Below are 14,542 nucleotides of genomic sequence, written 5' to 3'. Positions count from 1 at the left end.
GTTTTCACTTACCTTTCAACCAACCTCCATTGAAGTTGTCGTGTTTCCGAAACCAACACCGCTTCAATACTCATTGTCGTAGCTCTTAGTATAATTACCCAAAAAATTAAACCACCCAACCGTCCAATATAAATCCCCCCTCCGTTCTCACCGTCAACTGCCATAAAAAAAATCCACCTTCATCTTCCATCCCAGCCTCACCGTAAATTATATATATATATATATATATATATATATATATATATATATATATATATATATATATATATATATATATATATATACTTACTAACCGTGAACGTCACCGCATTACCACCATCAGCTCATTTGTAATATCAAGATAACCATGAGTTATGGCAATTGTTGATGAATTGCTCTAATTTTCCTCTGTTCTTGGAATGCTCTGTTCTCTGGTAATAACTTTTTCTCTCATATCTTATTTCTTTGTTTCTCACGCTCTCTTTAAGTTTCTATTTAAGTTCGGCAGTTGACTAGTCTAATAGGGCTCTTATAAGTGTACTCCTCTTTTTTTTTTAAAAAAAAAAAAAAAAAAAAAAAAAAAAAAAAAAAAAAAAGGTGAATGACGTGTGTGGCCATGTGCCGAAACACCATTCAAGAGTCTTCCACTTGTTTGTGATATTAAGTAAAAGTCTACTACTTCAGTAGATATTCTAGTTAGGTTGTTGATATTCTAGTTTTACATAAATAAATTGCTTGTTTTTAATTTATTGTACGTATAATACATATATTTAGTGTTAAAAAAATAAAAAAGGAGGTTTCTATTCGGCTTAACAAAATGCCGCCAAGAGAACGTCGTGGAGGAAATCAGCAACAGCGCCTTGTCTATAACCCTGTATTCCTATAATAGCTGACATGCAGCGAGAAATCTAAAAACTTCAACAACGTCTTGCACGTTATGAAGCTACGGCTAATCATTCCCATCAATCAGACAAAGAACAATCATATAGTCCAGATGAAGATTTCAACCCATTTCACCAACCCGAGGGTGAATATTCAAGTGGAGAAACATCTCGTTCCCGACGAACGTGTCGTCCTCGACATCTAGAAAAGGAATATGGAATCAAAGTTGAAATTCCATATTTTCAAGGAGGTGTTCATCCCGATGAGTTTATCAAATGGCTCCACACAGTGGTATGTGTCTTTGATTTTAAAGACATTCGGGACGAACACAAGGTCAAGTTAGTCGCCATCAAATTCAAGAAACATGCATCCATTTGGTGGGAGAATCTAAGGTGACAACGTGAACAAGAAGGTCGTAGTAAGATCTGCACATGTGATAAAATGAAATGCGAACTCAAGCGTAAATTTTTACCCAGTCACTATCGCCAAGATATGTTTCTAAAGTTTCATCACTTGGAATAAGGAAACAAATCTGTGGCCAAATTTGTTGCTAAGTTTGAAGATTTATCAATGAAGTGTGACAATGATGAACCGGAAGAACATACTATCGCCACGTTCTTAACCAGTTTGGATCCAAAAATCTCTAAATTCTTACAACTCCAGCAATATTGGTCATTCAACGACGTCACCAAGCTTGCTTTGAAAGTTGAAGGCCAGCAAGCAAAGGAGAAAACTGGATTCAAGTTTGTCTCTAAGGAGCCCTCTTATCGTGGAAATACTTCAACAAAGCTTCCACCGAAGGCCAACTCTAGCACGTCAACGAAGAAGGTTTAGAATCCAATCGCAACAAGCAAATCACAAAGGACAGGTAACATTAATCCCACATTAAGAAGATGTTTTAAATGTCAAGGATTTGGTCATATTGTTACTCCTTCTTCAGCTGGGTAGCAGATTTTGCAGGTTTCTTGCTTAGGTCAAACATGTTCAGTGCTTCTTCTGCAAAAAAGAAAGAAAACAGTTGGTTAAATAAACCAATAAAACAATTAGTGCATTAATAGAGGCGGCGGATTGCTAGATGTATAGTGAATCTACCCTGTGGGAACATAGTGCTAAGACCGCAGGCGGAAAGGAAGAGCTAATCCTTTGAAAAATCCGGATAGGGTATCCAGTTCTTAGGAACAATTATATGGGTCCCATCATCTAGGGGCTTAGTCGTAGTTTCAAAGAACTAGGGCTCAATTATTTGCTCGTAAGCCCCAGACGGAATGCGGAGGAGGGCGCACTTCTTCACAAGCAAAGTCAGATCTTTATTGTACCGGCGTAAGAACCGGTTGTATCCCAACTTGGGCGAGGAGATCAAGTAAAACTTCTCCTTCTAGCCAATCCAATTACACGGTTTGTCCAAGGACATCAAATATTGCGAATGGTTGCAAAGCTTGGCTCAATATTTTAAAACTCGCAGGCAGCAATGTAACTTAATATTTTTATCCATGAATTTGGGATAAGTTGCGAGACGCCTAACCCGTACCCCTTCAAAATCATTTTAATTCCCCTGTGGAGAAGGAAGCGAAGACCGGATTTAATCATGACTTCATAGAAGATGAAACAGCTATCGGCGTTATCAATGTCATCCTTCCAAGCAATCGTTGCCTCCACAGCCGGAACCTCTATCCGCCAGTCTTCCCCTATAGGATGTGCATCTGCGAATGCTCGAAAGCTACCTCTTAAGGTATTAATGTCCCTGGGGTGCATGCCAATTTCTAAAGGATCTGGCCATACTGGTCCCCTAGGCGGCTGCTGATAGTCAGCCGTAAATCCCCTTGACAAGAGCCTGACGCTTCTGATCCGGATCGTTCAGTGGCCTCTTCACCGCCTGACTTCTCTTCATCTGAGCCTTAGGAGGAGGCAGTATCCTCGCCGCCTGACTCCCTCAAGATTGAGTCACTTGGGGTTGAATTGGTGCCACCCGGCGAAGAGCCCTCTTTCTCCTCTGATCCCTCGTACTCCTCATTTGGAGTAACTTCATCGGCGGGCACTTCCTGAGCACGCCATCTCCTTAGTTTTCTAGTCGTCTATTTATTCTGGCCATTGTCTCATGCATAGACCCAGAGACGGAGGGATTCAGGGATGAACAATAAAGGTCTAAATGTCTAGAAAAGGCACCCCCGGTTCTAGACTCAGCCGTACCAGGAGACCGGCTAAATGACCTAGGTAGTGCCGTGTGTGTCGATGAAGAGTCCTTTTTTATTTTGGAAGTCTATGTACACAAACGAAAAAAGTATAAAAAGTTGGAAGAGGGTAGAGGTGGTTACCTTTATCTTAAGTTCTGAAAATCTGAAAACAGCCTCAGACAGTGACCAGTTATGTTTGCCTAGAACGCAGACGGAAGCTTCAAATATTGGCTACAGGCGGAGGCAGAGTCTCTCTCTCTAAGAATCTCTCTTTCTCTCTCTAAAAATTGCAAAGTCAAGTAAGTGAGGGAAGGAAGGGAGGTAAATTTCTATTTGTAAAGGGGTAAAACTGGGGCATCCCCGTTACACCCTAGAAGGTGAACAGTCTTTTTACTGTTCACCACTCGTAGGAAGACGCGTGTCACAGGCGCCACGTGACCCCTGTGAGGGGTAAATTTTTAGGGTAAAAATACCCTAGACGCGTGGACGAATCAGAGAGGGACATGTGTCAAGGGTGGACAGGTCCACATGGGTTATTCACCAGCTGACACGTGTCGGCCTTATATATCAGCTGGAATTGTGGCCTTCAAGGCCCAATTCCTAAGAAAGCTGCAAAATGGCGCAGCCCACCAAGTCTAGGTCAGAGTGACCTAAAAGAGGGAACTTTTTCCAATGACCCTATAAATAGGGAGATATCCCCCATTTTAGGGACACATTCAATCATTTATTACACTACCCTACATTCTCTCTCATCAGAGAAAACACCTAATCTCGGAATCCGAGAAGATCTCACTTTATTTTCTGCACCTTTTTACATTCTCCAACCCGTTCTAACTTGATCGTCAGAGGCGGAGCTCCAACCACTCGGAGTCTCCGTTATTTTTACAAGTATAGGCGCTACCAAACAATTCTTCGAGCTGTAACTCTCCCGAGGGACAAAATCACCCAAAACAGGACTCTTGGGAATATGCTGAGAAGTCTTGTAAGCAAGAACATCCGACAATGGGATGTGTTGTTAGCTCAAGCCGAGTTTGCCTACAATTGTTCTCCGAGCCAAACCACTGGTGAAAACCCTACGCCAGTTGATCTTGTTCCAAAACCCTCTCCTGACCACTTTAGCGATGATGCCGATGAACGAGCTAGAGAAATCAAGAAGTTGCATGAGAAGGTTCGAGCTCAAATTACAAGGCAAAATCAACGCTATCAAGAACAAGAAAACAAGTTCCGTAAACCAGCTAGCTTTAAGGAAGGAGAGAAGGTTTAGATTCACTTAAGGAAAGAATAGTTTCCCAGAGGAACACATTATAAACTCAAGCCCATAACTGACGGTCCATTCAAGGTCTTAGAACAAATCAGGGAAAATGCATACAAGATTGAGCTTCTCGGGGAATACAATGTTTCTGCTACATTTAATGTCTCTGATTTGTCCCCATATCATGGGGATGAAGAAGATCAAAGACTCGAGGTCGAGTTTTCTCCAACAGGGAGAGTTTGACAAGGTTTGACCTCTACTTCTATAGAAACTACTTCTAGAAGTCCCTTCCATGTCGGCACTCCATACCCCTCATGTTGGCAATGTTGAAATTCAACATTGTATTTAATTATCTAGCTTTGTATTAATTACTAGTAGTTGTAATAGTTGCTGATGAAGGCTATAAATAGCCATAGATGTAGCCCGTAAACCTCAAGCTTTGCATGTGAAATACATTACACTTTGAGTGTTCTTTGGTTGAGCATCCTCTTTAATCCCTTGGTGGTGTTTCTGTATCCAAGGTTTCTCTCAATTATTCCTAATGGTGTTTCTGTATCTAGGAGTAAGTAGAGTTGTATCGTCAGAGTAGTTGACTAACGTGGTGATTATGGCCAATTCTATCAGACCCCTAACTAGTACGGTGTCACTTATTTTAATCTTCCCAATTTTCCCTATAAATAGAACAAGGATTTTGAACAAATTCCTCATAATTCATTTGCAAATTACTCACAAAATTTCAGCAAATTAAAATAGCTCTAAACACTACTAGGAAAAGGGGTTTTTACGACGAAAATATTTGTCGTAACAAGGATCAATAGTCGTCGTTAAAACCTTTCACGACAATACTTATTTCGTCGTGCTTTTGTCGTAATAGGTTCCGACGTTATTGGTTTTAACGACTACGTTCGTCGTTAAATTTATACGGCGAAATAGTAGTTCTTCGTTACTTAATTACGACAATTTGACTTTTTGTCGTTATTTGTAGATTTAATAGCGTCGAACTATTACCAACTAACGACCAACAATTTTATAGTTAAAAATTTTTCTAACGGTAACTAAATTTTGAATTGATATCTTACAACAACAAAATATTTCGTCGTTAAAATAAATCGTACAAAATTAATAAACTATTTTTCTTTATCCCACCCGTTCTCATCTGCTAGATACTTATTATGGTAATAAGGAAAAAACACAATAAACATAAATGTACAAAACAGAAAACCAAAAGATTCATAACTTAATATTAAATTAGATTTAATGTATTTTAAACCAACTACCATCCAATATAACAAGACAAAATAGTATGTTTTAAACAAGGAATATCTAAAAAGAATTCTGATATCTTAAAATTTAAACAAAAATAAAAATAAAAATAAAAAATTTATTAGAGATCCTAGATCTTCAATGATATATTGCAGCTACTCATCATGTGCCAGATTAAGCTGATCCATCCTGTGAAGGTATAGTGACATTAAGCTGTGTCACTAACATTTCCTGAAATAATTTCATTCTAGACTCAACTGATCCAATGCGACCTTTTAATTCATTGTTTTCCTCTTGTACTTGTTCAACGCGGTTTATAAGAACTTGGTTTTGTTTTTTAGAGGCATTCAATTCAACTTGAAGTTCTTCTCTGCTAGGTTGTGGTCCTTGAATATCTTTCAGCTTTACTCCTCCTCCATAGCCTATTACTCGATCTCGAGACTTGGATTTAAATACCTTTTGTGCTACCTGCACATGTGATATAGATTTTATAATCATTAAAAGCTTAAAATATACATTAATATGAAAATATATGTTAAGAGAACAAAAATTTATGTGCTTAATATTGTATGTTACACAATTAGTTATGACTTACATCAAAAAATATATTCCTATTAATATACATAGATTTCCATCTTGAGTTTTATGAGTTACATCGTGATTCATAGGGGTTATCGTTGTTTAGATATTACCACTAATAAAATCATCATCTCTAGACATGTCACATTCGATGAAAACACTCTTCCGTATCGAAATATTAGTCAATTACGTGCCACCGATTATTATTTTCTTAGCGTCAATGACCCATCCCCCATTTTTAATCAATTTTTATCCATTAATCGTGCAAGACAGCCTACACCGCAGGCAGGCCGCGGCACACATCTGCACACCGCAGGCAGCCTGCCAGACCACGCAGCTCCACCTCATAGAGGCATCCCTCACTCCTCACATACACAATCTGCATACACACCTCCACCTCAGAGAGGCATCCCTCCTAGTACACCTACAAGACCACCTCCTTTATCCCCCCCCCCCATGCAAACTCGGTCCAAACACGGTATAGTTATATCGAACCCCAAGTATGGTCAAAAAGTACTATAAAACAAACTAGGATAATCCAGATTAAAAAGAAACAAAGAAGCAAGTTTCTAATCCAAACATTACAAAAACATGGTAATTAAGGGGTAATACGCTAGCAAGTACATTAGAAGAGACAAGGTTTAAGATAAATATTGTCTTAACTCTCTACATTTTTGTTCTTTATTATCTACCCTATATATAGTTTCCAGCAACAATAAACTAGTTTGGGATTGCATTGTTTAAAGTTTCCAATAACAATAAACTACTTTGATGTGTTGAAGGAAAAAAAAAAGGTTTATATCATTCATGCAATTTCAGTTATTTATATAAAAAGAAGTCTCTAGCAAAAATAAATAAATTACGGCATTGATTGAAATTGAAAATTATAACACAATGATAAAAAAAAATAGTACAAGCAAAGTTACCTCGGCGTGGGAAAGAGATGGATCTTTTTCCATTGTTTCTCGAATTTCATTCTAAAACACAACATCAAAAAATTGTTACTTGTTTACACAGGGTAATAACATTAAGCAATTAATGGACATACCAGTTTTTGTGTGGTCTCGACATTTGGAAGTTCGGTGCCTTTCTTTCGGGTCGAATAGAACACATCAACTAAAGTTGGCTCATTTCCCTTATTTGCCCCCTTTATAAGAAAGAAAATCATTATTTTGTCATTAATTTGATTAATCTATAACTTATCAAAGCTATAATATAATCAAGTAATATAAATAATAATTCTCACCAAATCGTCCCATATGACTTGTCTAAATGGCTTACTTCCAGTTCGAGGCATTAACTCTTTAGCATAATAGCCCCTGTTTTCAGAGTTTCTTGCACTTCTTTTTTGGAATTTTTTATCAATAAATATCTCTTAACGTAAAAAATACTAATTAAATGGAAGTAGAAAGCAATTTCTAGTTGTGTCAAATCACCTTAAAATCATCCTTCATATATATCTCCTTGATAAGCCATTTCCACTCATTCATGTCAAGCCCATTAGGTGGCTTACCCTTGTATGCAGCTGCTAAGGTGATTTTCTTTTTAGTGACATTGTACCTTAATAAATCTGACCTCCATTTTCGCCATAGCTCCTTCATATGCTCGAGAATATGATCTTTGTAAGTTTCCATTATTTCATTGGCAAATACATCCTACAAAAATAGATATAACATCATCACTTGTAAACATTGAATAACCTACAATTATTTTCATGAATATTATTAAGTTAAAAAATAAAAGAGAATAATTGTTAGAAAAATTAATACGATTACCGTAACTGCTGCCCACATGTGTTCCTTTTCTCTTTCTCCAATATCATTTCATTTGTGCACTCTCACTGGACATATGTTAGTATTTCGTACTATAATTCCCAAATGTCTTGCAAATACTTTGTGATTCTTTCCCACTACTCGATTGTTAAAGAACTCAATCTGTAGCTTCTCATTAGGTTTCAGTTTAGTTATCTCCTTACATTTGTTTCTTCCCCTCCTCTTTTCAGAATCATTCTTCTTCTTAGAAGTTGATGGATCACCACTTTCAACTGAAACAATGTAATGTAAAAAGTGTGAGAAGATAAAAATAGCAAGGAATCTGATTAATTTAATGCAATAATTAAATGTAAAATCATAACCATCAACATCTTCTTGCATTGTTGGGGATACTTCCACATCATTTTCATTATCAGCCTCATTGTTGTTTCCACCTGAATCTTGACCATGATCATTGTTATCTTCATATCCTTGTTCATAATGCATATCTTCATCTTCAGATTGATAATGAAGCCCATCATCATGAAAGTTTTGGTCACTTGCCTCAAAAGATGACTCTTGATCATCTCTGTTATTGCAATTTAAGTGGACGGGGGGGCCAAATAATGGATCAAAGGAAGTTATATTATCAACACTATTGACAACAGCAGAATTCCTAACAGTTTTAAATTGACCAAGTGGAGGTTTCCTTGACTGTAAAAGATTTCTATCAGCACTTCCTTTGTGGATAGGGGAATCATTACCAACTCTAAGGTGAAGATGAGGACTTTTGGGTGAATATATATTTGCTAACCTCTTCCCACGCCCCCTTGCTAACATTAGAGGTGGTACATACTCTCTTTTAGATCTAAGCATTGACGTCTTTTGGGTAGGAGGAGCCATTATTTCTCTGCATAATAACAAGAAGAAAAAAAGTAGGATTAAGACAAATGAAATACACTACAGTAGGAAAAAAAAAAAGTAATCAACATGAATTGGAAAAAAAAAAATAGGATTAAGACAAATGAAATACACTACTATGAAAAAAAAACAAACAAAGAAACAAACAAAATAAAAGAATGAATTCAACTACAAATTGTAAATGATAAAAAAAAAAGTAATATAACCTTTTTATAGCAAACAGAGTTGGATGTCAAAGTTCAACTATGAAATAAAATATGGTAGTTATGAAGAATAATAAACTAAAAAGCTTTCTAAGAGTCAATTGATAAACAAATCATTCCTCTCTCCTCCTCTTTGTAGGTCTTGCTTCTCTACTACTATTTGAATTATTTTCTACAACAATAGGATCTAAATCTGCCCGCCTTTTACATACTTCAATGCTTGCACTAGTTGAGGAAGAAGCATGATATGTTGGTTTAGAATATTCACCCTGCTGATAAGCATCCCCATCAGGGTCATCACCATTGTTTTCATCGTATGAGTAGTTGCGCGGCTGAGTCTTCGATGCAATAAACCAACCTTTGTTAATGTTGTCAATGGCATAAAAAGCTTGTCTTGCTTGACTAGCTAAGATGAATGGTTCATTAGTTTTTAACTTCTTATTGCAATTAATACTAACAATCCCATATTCATCTTCTTTAAATCCTCTTACCTTATCGAACACATCCCACCATTTATAACGAAATAACACCACTCTATTCCCTCCAAGGTATTGCATCTCTATTATTTGTGTCACTACTCCATAAAAATCTATGTTTTCATCTTCATCTCCCATGTTTCCAATCACATAGACCCCACTATTTTGCGTTCTCAAATTCTGGTCACGACTTTGTATTTGAAATCTATAACCGTTCACAATGTAACCAGTAAAAGAAGTTACATATTGTGTTGGTCCACGTGACAATGAGAGGAGATTTTCCATTTCCTTGCTCTTATTATACTCATATAATCGCGCAACCTATAAAAAAATAGTAGGAAAAATGAATAATATATGATTTTACTTATCCTAAAATCAGAAATAGTATAATTGCTTACTTCATTCTTAAACCATTGTCTAAAATTTTCACTCCATTCCTCTTCTGAGATTCCAGCATCATTATATGGATGAGCTTCAGAATACTCTCTAAAATAAGCAAAAATTAGTGACAGCCACAATTACTAAAGATTAATGAAAAATGTATTAGGGCTAAGACTCTTACCGAAGGAAAGGTTGAACCTCCTCACAATTCTTTAAAATATAATCATGAGCTTAATTTAAATCATTCTTTGAAATATCTATAATGGTTTGAGCTCCTAAACCTCTGCCAGGATGACTGAAAATAGTCAATGCTTCATCACCACCATTTGCATTTTCATAATTTCGTTCAAGATGATTAAATCTTGTTTCCACGCTGTCCATATACCTAGAGCAAAGAGTCATGCACTCTTCTGCAAGATAACCCTCTGCAATTGAAGCCTCTGGACGAGCCCTATTTCTTACAAAAGATTTAAGCTTATACATATATTTCTCAATAGGATACATCCATCTAAACTGAACCGGACCTCCAATTCTAGCTTCATTAGCTAAATGAATAGGTAAATGCATCATCACATCAAAGAAGGAAGGAGGGAAAACCTTCTCTAATTTACAAAGGGTAATAGGGATTTGGGACTCTAATCGCTTCAACTCCTCCACATTTAATACTTTAGCACATAACAAAGTAAAATACATCGACAACTCAGTAAGTGCTTCACGTACAAGTGGAGTGAGTAGACCACGTATTGCCAAAGGCAGAAGATGTTCAAGTATTACATGACAATCATGGCTCTTTAAACCCGAAATTTTAGAATCCTTTAAGTTGACACAATAAGATATATTTGATGAAAAACCATCAGGAACTTTTAATTCTTTTAAAAAGTTGCAGAAAGTTTTCTTCTCGGAGGCAGAAAATGTAAATGGAGCAGGAGGTAGTTTAAATTTGTCCCCATCTTCTATAGGGTGCAGTGTGGACCTTACCCCCATAGCTTTCAAGTCAAGACGTGATTTTAAAGTGTCTTTGGTCTTCCCATTAATGTTCATAATTGTCCCAAGAATGCTATCACATATATTTTTCTCAATATGCATCACGTCTAAATTGTGTCGCAATAGTTGTGCCTTCCAGTAAGGAAGCTTAAAGAAAATGCTTTTCTTATTCCAATTATCACCTCTAAGATCGTGCTTTATTTTTTTCTTCACTTGTGGATCATTAGACAATACAATGTTTTCGAGATCCTCAAGTTGATGAAGAATTTCATCTATAGAGCAAGGTTTTGGAGGTAGACTACGCTCGACTTTCCCATCAAATGAATCCTTGTCCTTTCTCCACCTATGATTCATTGGCAAATAGCATCGATGACCCATATAACATTCTTTGCCTCCATGATATAGCCACTCTGAACGTGTATCCTTCTGACAACAAGGGCATGCTAAATATCCCTTTGTACTCCACCCTGATAACATGGCATATGCTGGAAAATCATTTATAGTCCACATTAATGATGCACGTAGGTTAAAATGATTTTGAGCTGATGCATCAAAGGTCTCAACACCATTGTCCCATAGGTCCCTCAATTCCTCAATTAGAGGTTGCAGATATATGTCAATTGCATCACCAGGTCCTTTAGGACCAGGAATGAGCATTGATAATATCAAATTAGACTGTTTCATACACAGTTCAGGTGGTAAATTATATGGAATAAGTACCACTGGCCAAATACTATATGGTGTCTTTGAATTTGCAAAAGGCTGAAAACCATCACTAGCAAGGCCTAATCTAACATTTCGAGGATCGGAAGCAAAATTCGGAAACTCTTTGTCAAAGGATTCCCAAGCTAATCCATCAACTGGGTGTCTCATTGTACCATCTTTCTTCTTTTTACCATGATGCCATGTCATCAAAGATGCAGTCTTTGAGCACATGAACAATCGTTGGAGCCTTGGTTTTAGTGGGAAGTAACGTAGTGTCTTATGGGGTATCTTTTTACCATTTTTCTTACACTTGTCTTCCCCATTATGTTTGTTACTTTTCCATCTTGATGCACCACATATATTGCATGAGTCCAAGCTTTCATTCTCCTTCCAATATAACATGCAATCATTTACACATGCATCAATTTTCTCATAAGAAAGCCCGAGATCTTTTATGGTCTTCTTTGCCTCATAATAAGAATCTGGTAAATTTGATTCTTTCGGTAAAAGTTCCTTCTTCAAGAAATCCAAAAGCATGGTAAATGACTCATTACTCCAACGGCCAAGAGTCTTGATATGAAGAAGTTTTAATAGTGCAGACATCTTAGAACTCTTACAACCTTCATAGACAGGGTCTTGTGAGTCCTTCATCAAGTTATAAAATTTTTTGGTAGCCATATTTGGCTCCTCAACATCATTAAAAATGGAGGAGGAACTACCATCGATATCATCAAGATTATTAGGATATAAATCCCTCAAGATATCGAACACCTCATTATCGTTTTCATTTTCTTCAACATCATCATCCCCGTCAGATTGAGTAGGCTCATTTAACCCTTCCCCGTGATGATACCAAAAGGTATAACTCTTAACAATTCCAAAGACTAATAAATGTTGTTTAATTTTTTCACGATCACCAGATTCTCCATTAACACATTTTGAACAAGGACATCGAATTGTCTCAGTTTTCAACTTTTCAAAAGCATAATCTAAAAAACTATTTAGTCCTTCTTCATATGAAGGGTCATTAACATAATCTTCAATGGACATCCAATCTTTATTAGGAGTCATATTTACCAAGTTATTAAAATTAAGGGAATAAATTAGCTATATAAAATCTGCAAATTCAACACAAGAATTCTATCAATACTAGTCATGTGACAACATTACCTTAGTACATATATACAAGATTTAAATAATGATGCATGAAAAAGAAAAAAAATTAAAAGGAATACAAACGTGCCACTACTTTAATCAAGTGTTTAAAATGAAAAAAAAAAAAGGAAAAGTAAAAAGGATAGTAGAATAAGATAGATTGTCTAGATAAATATTAAGAGTATAATATCATTTAGCTGTTATTGAAGTGTTATTCCTTTCATGTCCTCACTCAAAATCAATACTACTTATTTTATTATTTATTTCTTCTCTCATATCCCTTACGTTTTAATAAAATTTTAACCCGTACTATCTTTTCTTATAATTTTCTATTATTTCGACTACTCCACTTACATCTTTTTCTATTAAATTCAATTAACTTATCCTAAAATTATGTGTTTCTCAAAGTGTTTTTTTAAGTGAAAGTTAGATTTCATAAATCAATAATTATCCAATGACATTAGATGAGCCAAGTCACATAGCCTGCTATGGACGTTGCTCATATGCTAGCAAAAAAATAACCTCACAGCAACAGTCCTAATAGTTTGAGATGGAAATAACAAGAGTACTAATACTCATCATAATAAAGCCACATAACCACAATTTTTGAGAACTTCTAAGATATTGACGCCTTGTATACTTGATTTATAGCCACCATAATGAACACAATCACATGTTAAAGTTGACTTTTCAATAATCTTTTAACTAATCCTATTAAATAATACACTATAATCTTTCAAATATCACAGGAATCAACTAATTAAAACCAATCAAACTAAAAACCAAGAAATTAATACATACGCAAGAAACAATTAAACTTTGTATTGAGTTGACATGTGGGATTTACATATTGAACTTAACAGAGACAAACGATGATCGGCTAAACTAACGGGAAACTGATTATCTCAACAAACACCCAAAAAATACACAATAAAACTAAACAGAAAAATGAATAAATTAAAAATTATATAGCACATGCAAGGAATTAAGGTCGAAATTTGACAGAGTAATTAAGAAAATTTACCCTTTAATTGACTTTCAAACTGAAATTTTGTGACGAATCGACGAACCCTAATTACTGATCAACTTCAACCCAATTCACCTACAAGCAAGAATCTGTTGATGACCCTTGAGAATTGTTTGAAGAATTGGCTGAAACCAATTACTAGAATTGAAGCAAGCAAATGAAATTTGATGATTATTGAATAAACTAACAATATTAATGGGCGGTGAGGTTTAGGGGAAGAAGAAAGGAAATAAGGTTTTAATAAATTGTGCCTTTTGTTTTTGATAGAAATATTTGATATTTTGATGATTACTTTGCCCGGGCTCTAATCCCGCGTTAGATGAATTCACTTTTCAGCACTTGCGACAAAATATGATTTATTATTATTTTATTTATTTATCATCTACCATATTAACGACGCTTATAGAGTTATTAATTTAACCTTTTATATTTCACATTCAACCATGTACGACCACCTGCTAAGAATGTCGTAATAAAGTGACTTACTAAGGTTATTAACGACAAAAAACTCATTTTATCGTTATTACTTTGTCGTTAAAACTGTTAATTCTAGTAGTGAAACCTATTTTTTTCCCTCTTTCTCTCTCCTCCGAGCCACCACCACCTGGTCACACGCCACCTTCCGCGCACCACCGCCGCCACCTGCTGCCCAGCCAGCCACACCACCCAACCCAAACTCACCCTTCGTACTTCCTGTACAAAAAAAAAAAAAAAGGTGTTTAGTTTGTTCTTTTTAATTTACTTGATACAAAACCCACCAAAAAATACTTAAAAGTAAGTGGGCTTTCTTTTTCTATTTGTACACTTCTATTT

General features: G+C 35.9%; 1 protein-coding gene across 1 annotated transcript; it reads right to left on the bottom strand.

Moving 5' to 3' along the window:
- Positions 1 to 9,114: 9,114 nt before the first annotated feature.
- On the bottom strand, positions 9,115 to 12,618 carry LOC145639941 (uncharacterized). Its single transcript, XM_081691258.1, has 3 exons — positions 10,140 to 12,618; positions 9,876 to 9,963; positions 9,115 to 9,682 (listed from the first exon to the last, which is right to left on the bottom strand). Exons 1-3 carry the CDS (start codon positions 12,616 to 12,618, stop codon positions 9,115 to 9,117), a joined length of 3,135 nt encoding a protein of 1,044 aa, XP_081547384.1.
- Between the last annotated feature and the right edge of the window lie 1,924 nt (positions 12,619 to 14,542).

The sequence above is a fragment of the Chenopodium album genome, chromosome 7 (assembly GCF_948465745.1).
Source record: "Chenopodium album chromosome 7, dcCheAlbu1.1, whole genome shotgun sequence".
Lineage (NCBI taxonomy): Eukaryota > Viridiplantae > Streptophyta > Magnoliopsida > Caryophyllales > Amaranthaceae > Chenopodium > Chenopodium album.
Note: the sequence above shows the minus strand (reverse complement) of the source record. Positions and strands in the feature narration are given on the sequence as shown.